At 42.5% G+C, this 12,453-nt stretch overlaps 1 protein-coding gene across 5 annotated transcripts in view; it reads left to right on the forward strand.

Annotated features, from left to right (window-relative positions):
- Nucleotides 1-12,453, forward strand: part of celsr1a (cadherin EGF LAG seven-pass G-type receptor 1a) — a 110,187-nt gene that overhangs the window by 76,655 nt on the left and 21,079 nt on the right. For 4 of the 5 annotated variants that reach the window (XM_020601361.1, XM_020601360.1, XM_020601363.1 and 1 more), the window contains exons 15-25: nt 959-1,079; nt 1,526-1,709; nt 3,225-3,326; nt 4,975-5,069; nt 5,448-5,657; nt 5,952-6,135; nt 6,233-6,376; nt 6,485-6,668; nt 7,065-7,232; nt 7,383-7,509; nt 7,614-7,814. In XM_020601361.1, the coding sequence (XP_020457017.1) occupies nt 959-1,079; nt 1,526-1,709; nt 3,225-3,326; nt 4,975-5,069; nt 5,448-5,657; nt 5,952-6,135; nt 6,233-6,376; nt 6,485-6,668; nt 7,065-7,232; nt 7,383-7,509; nt 7,614-7,814 (1,720 nt within the window). The remainder of the gene's footprint in view (nt 1-958; nt 1,080-1,525; nt 1,710-3,224; nt 3,327-4,974; nt 5,070-5,447; nt 5,658-5,951; nt 6,136-6,232; nt 6,377-6,484; nt 6,669-7,064; nt 7,233-7,382; nt 7,510-7,613; nt 7,815-12,453) is intronic. The other variant, XM_020601362.1, reaches the window with a different exon arrangement.

Raw genomic sequence — 12,453 nt, forward strand, 5'->3', positions numbered from 1 at the left:
GATATGGTGTGGAAAAACAGTTCTTTGTATCCAGATACTAAAAATGAATCAGAGTGAAAACTGACTTGACAGTCCACCGAGACAACGCTCACTAATTGCCTTTAGTTATGTTTAGACTCATCCTTTTTTTGTAATTTTGCAATTGAGTGTTTGAGAGCACCTTCATATGAGCTCAGTAGTGCTTGAATGTGTGAGGGAGAGTGAAAGAGGGAAAATCTGACATTAAAAAACAGTAATCAAAGCATTAGGTGAAATTTATATGCAGAAAGTGGTGTGCAATCTAAGAGCACATAAGAACTAGCCAGCCTTTTCCCCCTGAACCCTAACCCTGTGACACACATCACTTCCTATCTTAAGCAGGATGAGATATCCCCCTCCATGCCTGATGATCTTCTAAGGGTGTTTAGTCTGCACTGCCCTCATACCGCTGCTTGCTTAGTATCAGATCACATTGCTAAGTCAGAGATGACATCTCTTGAGAGAGAAAAAAAATCTGTGTGGTTGTACAGGTATAAACAACTCACACCAGATTTTTTATTTAAAACTGTAGAGGAAGTTTACTGTAGATTGGAGGTAACTTTTAGTTGGAGATACACTCAACAGATAGTTAGCTATCAGCTGTTATCATTTATATGAGCTGATACCAAGTCTGTATTTGTGACACTTTTTCCACCACATGGACTGAATATACAAGAGATTCTCTTGATTCTTTGATTTTTTTTTCCTCAAAACAGTATGTCAACTCACCTGAAAGGTTGAAGCTGTAAAAATGCAGACACTGTGCCCTTATACCTTTATAAGGTTGCATGATAGATTAGGCTGCATTTTTTAATAGATTTGTGTGCATACAGTATAATCAGTTAACTGCTTGTTCCAGGTTACATTTACTATAACTTACATAGTGAGAGAGTTTTATTTTAAGGAGTCTTATTTAATATGTTATTGTGTTTGATGACAGAGGGGAGAAGCCTTGTCCTCAAGGTTGGTGGGGCAGCCCCATGTGTGGACCCTGTAACTGTGACACCAGCAGAGGATTTCATAAAGATTGCAACAAGACCACTGGAGAGTGTCGCTGCAAGGTAAAAACGTACATAACTTGACATTTCACAGATTGCTATTTGTTTGTGATTATTTGCGTTTACAGGGTTGCTCAGGTCAGAAGGATAACAACTATTGTTTTTTGAGCAATATTTAAAGCCAGAAAATATAAGAAGAAATAACGCAGTCCTCTTCTTTTAAATGAAAAACTGAATTCATAAGAAATAAAACAAGCCATGACTTAAATTAGTACATTCATGGATTTAGTTGATTTTGGTGTGACCACTAGATTGTTGTGGCTAATGTTAGCCAAGCTCAGCAAACTTTCATTCTTCTTTGTAAATGACATTACTGAGTCAGTTCTGTCTATTCTTTACTCATGTTTCTGTTATACACTATGTTTTAGTATCATTCTGTCATTCTTCCTGCTCCCTTTTAATCAACTTAATATTAGATTAGTCATTTGTGTCTGCTCGTCTTCCTGCAGGAAAACCACTATCGTCCAGAAGGTGAGGATACTTGCTATCCCTGCGAGTGTTTCTCTATCGGCTCTGAGTCTCGGACCTGCGACTTCATCACCGGGCAATGCCCCTGTAAGGGAGGAGTCATAGGTCGTCAGTGTAACCGCTGTGATAACCCCTTCGCTGAAGTCACCCCCACTGGATGTGAAGGCATGTAAATTCAGGTTTTTCTTGTGATTTGTATTTAAAATGTGATCTTTCCTGATTACTTTGATGTTTCTGCTAGTGACAGAGTGTCCTTAATAAATCTGTCCTGCATAAGAGCAAATTTCTGCTTGCATTACCCAATTCATTCATACATATCTGAAGTGATAACTTAATAATAATGTTTAGTATTAACAGTAATTCATTCAAGTAAAATGTAACTGTCAAATATGTGAAAGTGCTGTTAAAACAAATAATGTGCTGTTTATGAAAAGTGAAATCATGAAGCTTGGATAAAGGATATGTAGTATTTATAATATGGACAGTAAAGGAAAAATAATAATTTTAGAAGCTACTTGTGATTGTTCTTTACATGTTCTGGTTCACAAAGTGGGCCTTTTGAGTCAGAAGGAGACAAAAGGTGTTGCTCACATCTGCTGGTGTTGCAGTTAAGCTAACTTCATGTCTTTGTCGCCACCCAGTCAAGCAGAAGAGGCAAGTCTGGCTAGTGGGCTAACTTGGCAGTGGGGCCATTCACACACAATACAGTAGGGATGAATAGAAGTCAAAGACCACAAAGTCCCTAACAGAAGATGAATGTCAGTGAGCTTACTGTTTGGTGCAGTTTGAAGCTCTTCACAGTCTCAGAACATGCTCAGACTTTTAATTGAAATAATTCCTTGTGGTTCCTGTGACAGTAGAAACATTTTTGTTTAAAACTGACGTCCAAAATCCTGCTTTGTTAATTACTGATATGATACTTCACATAAATTCTGACTCAAGAAAGAAGTGAGGGAAGGGGCGAGGATGTGTTTATGTCCTGTGAGTCACTGAGAACATCCATGGCAGACCTCATACTGAGACATTTCTCCATCTGCATTTGTTATGTCACTTCAGCCATAACTGATATACTGAATAATCCTTAAGGAAAAGGTAAGACAAAATGTAAGCCTAGTCTGAAAGTGCAAATGTGAAAATGTAGTTACAAGAAGTTACTAAGTTGGTTATTTTATTGAAAGCAAGCTCAAATTAAATAATTGTAGTAAAAATAGTGGAATAGCTCCTAAGAGTTAATGAACCACTGAGGAACTTTAGACAATTAACAAGAAAGCCAGCAGTCATGCAGGTCTCAGCTTGGTTTGTCCTGGAGATTTATTAACGTAGATATACCAAAATGAATTATTATGAAGTACTATGAAGTACTATGAAGTACTATGTAACTGTGTATAACTGCTCTTGAGGGTTAACTTGTTTGATTGTCACTGTGTTGGTTTGCCTGGCTGTTTCTTAAGGTGGAGTAGATTGGCTATGTGTTGTTCTGATGTGGAACCAAAGCACATGTTTACCTTTGATAACAAATATTTGTGGTGCATGTTAAGGCAGTTCAGCTGTAGTTTATTCATTTTGTCTAGGGCCAGTTTAGATATCACATCCAATAATACTTTCAATCCAGTATGTATTGTGTTTAGAACCATATTCCAGTATAAACTTTGTCTCTATTGTGTGCCTTCCCCTCTACAGTGGTATATGAGGGCTGCCCCAAGGCATTTGACGCCGGAATCTGGTGGCCCAAGACCAAATTTGGACGCCCTGCTGCCATGAACTGTCCAAAAGGATCCCTTGGTGGGTACCTTTTAATTCCTCTGGTGCAACTGAATGTGTGGAGTATTTATTTATTATAGCTCTGGATGTTATGGAGCCTGTGATCCACTTTAAATGAACAGAGATGAGAAGTGTTTCAGGCTACTCATAACATTTAGATCAAGGTTAGTGACAAGGTAAAACTGTTAACATCCTTTTTCTGGAGAAATGTATTTGTTAAGGGAATAATTTGGCATTTTGTTACCTTCAGACTGAGTCAAGATAGCCGTTTCCCCCTTGTTTACAGGTTTTATGCTAAGCAAAACTAACTGACTTCTGGCTTTACCTTTATATGTCATCCTCTGTGAGAACACGTTTTTCCCAAAATGTTGAACTGTTCCTTTAAATTGAGCTTCCAATGTGTAACATTTTTCAGGACAGGAGCCATTGTAATAGCGTACACTAACACAAGCAGAAAAATGTGTAAATTGTGTGTTTAAATTTCATCAAGTCGGTGTCAAATGATTAAGTAATGTTACGCTAAAAAGTTACTGCTAAAGTTGGCTAACATTAGCTGGCAAAATAAGCTTTTTTCCTGAAATGTGGAACTGTTATTTTAAAATGAGCCTACACTTTGCACTGCTGTATTACCCAAGACTCAGACTTGAGTCCTAATTTACAGGACTTGATTTAGACTTGAGTACTGATGATTCAGACTTGGACTGGGACTCGAGCACTGACTGCATTTGACCTTGGAAGACACGCTCTCTCTTAAAAGCATTGTTTCTGATTTAGTTCAGTTTATCCAGCAGAGTGTTTTCATCACCAATCATGTGCAGAATTAATCTGTAAAGACTGTTAGAGCACCAGGTATTAATACCCCTCCGCCATCAGTGTGTGTATCCATGTGCGAGTCTGAGCGAACTCACACATCGAGTTCACTGATTTGTTCCCAGTAAAGCACAGTCACATTAGTAACTGCTGTCACCATGGCAACCCTTTTGTTTTCTACCCGAAGTCACTGGAGATTTTGTTTGCTAACATTGCTCGCTGCCCTCTTTTAACTCTAGCTGGCAACTCCTTCCATTGCAACAATAACCTGAGGAGAGACTTGGCATTTGGATTAAGTGTTTTATCAAAATGCATCTGACTGGTACAACTTAAGGCCCCTAAGACTAGAAATGTTTTACATTTAACTGTGTAGCACATATTCAGAGCAATTTTCAGTATCTAATCAAATAGGCGTTCATTGTCATGCACAAGGGACATTGTTGCATTCTAATACTAAAAGAGTGCATTGGTTTGTTATATACAATTTGATGTTCATTCAAGGATCTTTTTAGGACATTATTACTCATAAATACAAATATGGATTAAATCATTTTTTATTCCAAAAAAATATAATGGGCTGCGGGCTGCAATGTTTTAGCTCTCTTAGTAGTGTATGGAGGTGTTCTTTTGAGGCTGCATACAGCCCTGGCAACCTTCACCAATTAGGTAGGGCTGCCAGTAGCACCTGAGAGACAAAACCAAGGGTAAAACCTTTTCTTTTTTTTATTTTTGAAATAAGATGTTGCTCTATTCTGCTTGATATTTAACTTGGCTTAGTATCTTTTGGGAATAAATGTGAGGAATTTGATTTGAACTTGAACTTGAATTTTATTTTCTTCTGTACTTGTAATTATTCCAGGTACTGCCATCCGCCACTGTAGCGATGAGAAAGGCTGGTTGTCATCTGAGCTGTTCAACTGCACTACTGTCACTTTTTTTCATCTGAAGAAAATGGTGAATACTAGTCAAAATAAAACTAAAACGTTTAACACTGTCATTTCAAGCTAGAAATCTCACTCTGAATTATTGAGAATACCCATGTGCCTTGCATGGGTATAATCACAATGATTGCTAGTAGTCTAGTAGTTATTTAAAAAAAAAGGAGCAGATGTGTCTTCAGTAAACTGTAATATGATCACCTGTTTGTACAACGGGTATTTCACTTATTGTGTTTGAACCTGAACCTAATACTTTAAGCTTGAACTTCTCAAATCTCACTAATCCTGGGATTGACCAATTTCTCTTACATTTCATTGCACACACGTACCTTTCCTTTGCCTTGGCCTGCTCATTCACATTCTCTTTTTATCCCTCAATCCTCTGTTCTTCCAGAACGAAGACCTGCGTCGCAACAGTTCAAAAATGGACAATGAACACTCCAAAACCATTGTGCGTTTGCTTCGCGGTGCCACCAGTAACACTTCGAATTACTATGGGAATGATGTGAAGACGGCCGCCCAGCTGCTGAATCACGTGCTGCAGTTTGAGAGTCGGCAGTCGGGATTTGACCTTACTGCCACGAGGGATGCAGAGTTCAATGAGGTAGAAAAAAAATATTATTAAGATTTAATGAATCTTATAAGGTTTGTCAAAGTGGTCATCTAGAGTATAGCTTACTTTAAGAAACTGAACACATAGTGAACCCTAGTCTGTAGCACTGGAATCACTGGTGGTACACTGCCCTCAACTGATCCAGCACTGTAAGTGTCTCAGACTTCAACCAGTGTTTTACTTTTTCACCTAGTTTCTTTGATATTCATGTGATACATTTACTTTCAATAATCTTCAGTAATACAACACTAAATCCTTATTCATGTAATTTGGTATTTTTTCCAGAACTTAGTGCGAGCAGGCAGTGCCATATTGGATCCTAACAACAAGGAGCACTGGGAGCAGATTCAGAAGACTGAGGGTGGCACTGCACATTTGCTCCGCAACTTCGAGGACTATGCCAACACACTGGCACAGAACGTCAGGAAAACCTACCTGAAACCCTTCACTATCGTCACTGACAACATGAGTGAGTGGAGGAACTGAAAACCTACTGTGTGAAACTGGTACGCATAATTGCACACCATATATCATTCTCATCCTTGGTATCCTTGCCCATCTTCTAGTTCTAACTGTGGACTACCTGGATGTTTCGGACCCAGAAAAGGCAGAACTCCCTCGATTCCAGGACATCCAGGAAGCCTACTCCAGAGAGCTCAAGTCCTCTGTCCATTTTCCCAAGTTCAACCTTCACGCTCAGGGCCACAGAGGTAGGAATGCAGGCAGAATTAGTATCCAGTCCACTGAAGATTAAACACTACATTGCAATAACTATCCCAGCCAATTTATTTATACATCTATCCCCCTGTCTAACTCAGCAGAGGCCATTCCCACACCTTCAACTCAGACTGATCCCCCTCTGGAGGAGGAGCACACAGTGTCTGAGAGGAGACAGCGCCAACTTGAAACAGCTGCCCCTCTGCCGGTTGCTGTGGTGATAGTGTACAAATCACTGGGACAACTGCTCCCAGAAAGATATGACCATGACCGCAGGAGTCTGAGGTAGATTATTGACTTATGTAAAATAAAAATCAATCCACTGTAAGTAAGCTTAATGTGAATAAAAGAGTTCAGGCCTGCCATTATGTATTATGCAGACAAATGCTCTTACGAACTATACTAGGATTAAAATATGAAGTGTAATCCAGTCAAACTGCTAAAAACAAGGCCTAACAGAATGACATAAATTTTTGGTCTGTTATGGTGTCATTTATTGTTCATGATAACAAAAGTTAGTGTTGCTGTGTGCTCATCTATGTGTGATTGTGTGTGTTACTGTGTTTTCAGTGTAATCCACTGTAATGTGATTCATAAAAACAAAATGAAAACTTGCTGCAGATCAGTCATTAAAAACTTGAAATGAATAATTCTTGATAATACTTAGATGTGTGCTTTCAGGGTCCCCAACCGTCCGGTGATAAACACAGCCATAGTGAGCACCACAGTCCATAGCGAAGGTCCGCCTCCTCCCCCCATCCTGGACCCCCCCATCACCCTTAAATACACTCTGTTGGAGACAGAGGAGAGGACCAAACCTGTCTGTGTCTTCTGGAACCACTCGCTCGCGTGAGTTGGACTTGAAATGCACACACATGCATGAGTATTCAATTGCTCAAGCATTGACTTCTGCATATAAAAAGCAGTCATAATGTTGTTTCTAGTTTCTGCATTACTGATATCTGTTTTGTGTGTGTGTGTGTGTGTTGGTGTGTTTAGGATTGGAGGAACAGGTGGCTGGTCTTCTAAAGGCTGCGAGGTGCTCAACAGGAACAATACTCACATAAGCTGTCAGTGTAACCACATGACCAGCTTTGCTGTGCTGATGGATATCTCCAAGAGAGAGGTACTGCTGAAACTATATGTAGTACGTCCAGCTAAGTTTGCTATTTTCTGTACATTGCTGTTATATTGACCACTGTCTTGATTTATGGGAATCGTTCTCCACAGCACGGTGATGTTCTCCCCCTGAAGATCGTCACCTACACCACAGTGTCGGTCTCCCTGTTACTTCTCCTCATCACCTTCATCCTGCTCTGCCTCTTGCACTGGCTCCGCTCCAACCTCCATGCCATCCACAGGAACCTGTTAGCTGCACTCTTCTTCTCTGAGCTTGTCTTCCTGTTTGGCATCAATCAGACTGACAACCCAGTAAGTGTATTTCTCAGAATGCATTTGATAGATTATGTGTTTTGATGCTTGACTGCAATAGTTAGGAATGTGCTGGTTCTTAAAGGCCTCTCTAAATACAAGTTGATTTTACCAAATGATAGTCCTGGCTAAATGTAACATTGTAACTACTTTAACTGAAGAGAGGTAGGATATAGACTGGCATAGTTTAGAGTCTGATGTCTATTTATTGGGATAATGTGAAGTTCATAATCTAGTATGGAGTTGGTTTGGTCCCAGTAATAGCCAGAAACATACAGTAAGTGATCAAAGAATTATCTGCTAACAGAGATACAGTCAGGGAAAAAAATTATTTGAACCCCAGCTGATTTTGTAAGTTTGCCCACTAACAAAGAAATGATCAAATGCAAATTAATGTATAACTTTTTTGTAATGCATTTTTCTGTATTTTTTTGTTATTGTTGTCTCTCACTGTTCACATAAACCTACCATTGAAATTGTAGACTGATCATTTTTTTGTTAGTGGGCAAACTTACAAAATCAGCTGGGGTTCAAATAATTTTTTCCCTGACTGTATCTGGACACACATGCACACACACACACAAGTCACTGGGCCAGTAGCATACATGCTGTAACTGGTACTTGACTATAGAGGCAGGCCTCAGGGTGGTAGGTGCTGGCAAAGGTTTCCCAAAACAGTTTCTTCATTTTCACTTGAAAAATCTCTCACATGCCTGTGGTACAGAAAACACCATTAATCTCTTGATCGATGGGTTAGCCAGCTTTCTTTAAGTAAAAAGGTTTGGAAAGCTGAGGCACTTAATAGGCCTTGGGAGACATAAGGACCGATTTAAAGGAATAGTTCATCATTCATGGAGGCACTCTCATTCGCTTTCTTTCCGAGAGTTAACTAAGCTAATGTAAGTGATTGAGACTATCAACTCTGTTTTTAAGTCATGTTTTTATCAGTTGTTAATTATGAAGCTAACACCAGCACCGACTCTTAGCTTAGCATAAAGACTGGAAACAAGGGGCAGAAGCTAGCCAAGCCATCACAGTGAAAGAAAATATAAGTCAAATCAAAACAGTTTAGCAACTATGCTACTGTAGCCTTATTGGTGACTTGGTCACATCTCATCCTTCGCAGGTCAAGAGATAAAAAATTCCATATTCTTTCAATTTCAATTCAACTAGTAAGAGTAATGATCAAAAAATGAAGAAAAACTTGCCCATAAATTTAGATATTAGGGTATCACATGACAAGTATAAACTCATGTCAGCTACAACAATGCATATCGATGGTTACGTACATTAACCCAAGCTTCTATGAATATAGGCGTAGCCTTCTAAGAGCTGTCGCTATTGGGATAAAAGCGCATCTGGATGTAGTCAATGCCCTGTTGGCACACCACCGCCCAACAACATCCTCTCTACTGTATCAGGCCTTGCCTGAGAAGCAGGTGCAATCATGCCCATATAAACACCTGACTGCCACTGTAAAAAGGCAGAATGGCCATTCTGTTAACAGGGGAGGAGAAGTGCAGGGAAGAGCACAGAGATAACAGTTAAATTGCAAGAGCATACGGGCGCTAGCAGCGTATAGAGATAATCAGATGCCTGTATTACGCAGCTGTTGTCTCACAGTAGTGATAGCAATATTACCAATGGAGAACATGAGTAACATGGCGAGCGTACAGACAGAGTGCGCGTGTGCAGGAAGGGCACACACACACACACAGTGGGTACAACGGCAGTTTGCATTGATAGTACAGTCAAGTGAGTGTACATGGCTAACAAGCACACATGTGGAATCAGCGCTCAGTGGCGGTTGTGCGCTTGTGTTCCATGAAGAGGGAAGTCACTTGGTCGCATAGAACACTCAAGACCAAGTGAGCCAGTGGAAAAACTCGGGCGCGTCCCGAAGGTAGAATAGGGTCAAAAGACACAGCCCATGAGGCTGCTGTGCAGATGTCCTCCATGATCATGCCTTAAAAGAGGGCAGTGGGGGATGCAATAGCCCTCATAGAGTGGGTTCTGATGCCAGGTGGGGGATCACACCCAGCTAATACGTAAGCCTGTGTGATAGCCGTGGTTTGGATAAAGGCTGTCCAACAGAATGTCTCCTACAATGAACAAAACAGTTGTTGTGTCTGTCTGACAGCTGCCATGCGCGCCTTGTAATGGGACAGTGCGCGCACCGGACAGAGAGCATGAAGTTCTTTCTCTGACTCATCTCTGTGGGGCGGAGGAAAGAAGGCATCCAGGTAATGACTGGATCAAACAAAGGATGTTATTATTTTTGATGCATAGGCAGGATTCGGTCTCAGAACGGCTGAGCTGCCGTCTTCGTGTACGAGAAGGCACGCCGGTGAGACAGACATTGCGCACAGATGGCCCACTTGCTTAGCCGAAGTTAGGGCTAAGAGAAGTGCTGTTTACAGAGAGAGATGTTTGAGAGTGATTTGTGTTATGGGCTCAAAGGGGGGTTCACTGACCGCGCATAAAACCAGAGGTAAATCCCACTGAGGTGCCACTGAACGCGTCACAGGCCTTGTCTGCCTATACCCCTGAGAAAGCATTTCACCAGTGGGTGTGCAAAACACAGTTCGCTTACCAAAAACTTCATGGCATGAAGAGATGGCACTGGCATATGCTTACACAGTAGACAGAGCCAGGCTTCTTTCCACCAGGATCTGTAGAAAATTCAGCACTTAAGACATTGGGCAGGAAGTGGGAGCTGTGCCCCTCTCCATGTGCCAACGTTGAAAAACTGACCATTTGTAGCTTAAGGCGCCATAATAGACAGAGCTCTCGTGCACTGAATTATGTGCATGACTGCCGGAGGCAACCGTAGGCTCTCCAGTCACTCCCGTTCAGGGGCCAGGCCCACAACCATTGACCTGCCGGGGCACTGCTGTGTTGCGCCAAGCAGATGAGAGAGCGCTTGCGTGCTCTGGAGCTATCAGGAGGATGCGCAGCCATTCCTCTTGAACGTTCAGTGAAAAACAGAGGTGGCACCGCATGTTCTCGCGTGCTGCGAACAGGCCTGCCACCACTGGGCCGAACCTGTCCCACAGTGTCTGAAAGAGGGACGGATTCAGCCTCCACTTGTTGGGCTAAGGTCTGCCTTGTGACATGAGATCCACAGCACGGTTCTGCTCACTGGGGACACGAACAGCTCTGAGGGAGAACAAGTTCTGATGAGCTCAGAGCAATTTTCAGCAGCCGGCAAAACCAACACCGCCCTGATGGCTGATGTATGCGACGTATTAGAACGTCTGATCACACCACTATGTGTCTTCCTCTCAGCACCAGTGCAAGGTGTTTCACCACCTTCAGCACCATAGCTGGTTCCAGACCGTTGATGGGAGAGATGGGGTGTGATCCCACCGTCCTCTCACAGCCTGTGACGGACACATGCCTCCCCAGCCGAACAGAGACGAGTCTGTGAACACCAAGACATGTGATGTGGCTCTGCCCAGGGGGAACTCGCAGTGTGCTGACGGTGGGAGTTCCTCAGTACTCCAGGTCTGATTGGACCAAGGGGGGAATCGTGGGCACGCGCTTCTGTGGCACACTGGGTTGAGGCGCAGGTGGCCAAACCACCTCTGGAACTTCCTCGTAAGAAGAAGACCGAGGGGAACTACGACATGAGTGGCTGACATTGTTCCCAGTAAAAGCATGACAGATAGAGCTGTTACTCTCGTGTGGGGAACAACACGCTGCAGGAGAGATGAAAACACTTCTCACCTGGTGGATAACAGCCTCGCTTCCATGCTAAGAGAGTCTAAGTGCACTCCCAGGTAGACGATTGTCTGGGTGGGCACCGCAGAGCTCTTGTCCAGTTATTACAAAAACCAGTTGTGTCAGAAGTTGCACCAGCACCGCTGTGTGATGTCTCACACACACGCCATCAGAATCAGGTCATCTAAATAAAAGAGGACTCTTGACTCCTGCTCTGCGTAGTGGCTCTAGCACCACTTCACTGCACTCAGAAAAAAGTGGGTGAATAGCTTGAGTCTGAGTGCACTCCCAGGTAAGAAATAGTCTGGGAGGGCACCGGTGAGCGCTTGTCCTTCTTTCTTTATGTATGGATTTATTGCAAAAAACCAGCTGTGTCAGGTGTTGCACCAGCCCCCTGTGTGAAAACCTGCTTGAGGTCTGGGGCACGCCATCAGAATCTGACAAATAAAAGAGGACTTTGATTCCTGTTCTGTGTAGCGGTACTAACGCCACTTCCACGCACTTGGAAAAACATGCAGGGGGCCAGTGAATAGCCAAAGGGCAGACTGTCGTACTGGAAAAGTGCACCCTGGGAGGAGGAACGCAGGAACTTCCTGTGTTGGGGACAACAGGTGCATGAATAAAATAGGCATCTCATAGATCGATGGAAGTAAACCAATCGCTGGGACGCACACACTCCAGTACTTGTTTGTGGTGAGCATGTGAAACTGTCTCTGTACTATGTAATTGGTGAAGAGAGACAGATCGAGAACGGGTCTCATTTCGCCTGGTTTTTTGGGAACCAGGAAGTCGCACAAAAAAAAGCCGTCGTGCTCCTGCCCCAGTGGCACCCCAGAGATACAGTAGCTGCTTTGGCTAACAGCACCTGCAGCTCTGCCGTCAGGACCGCGCAGCTTGCAGGGGGAGTTATGTTAGG

This window comes from Monopterus albus, unplaced genomic scaffold (assembly GCF_001952655.1).
Source record: "Monopterus albus unplaced genomic scaffold, M_albus_1.0 scaffold51.1, whole genome shotgun sequence".
NCBI classification, from domain to species: domain Eukaryota; kingdom Metazoa; phylum Chordata; class Actinopteri; order Synbranchiformes; family Synbranchidae; genus Monopterus; species Monopterus albus.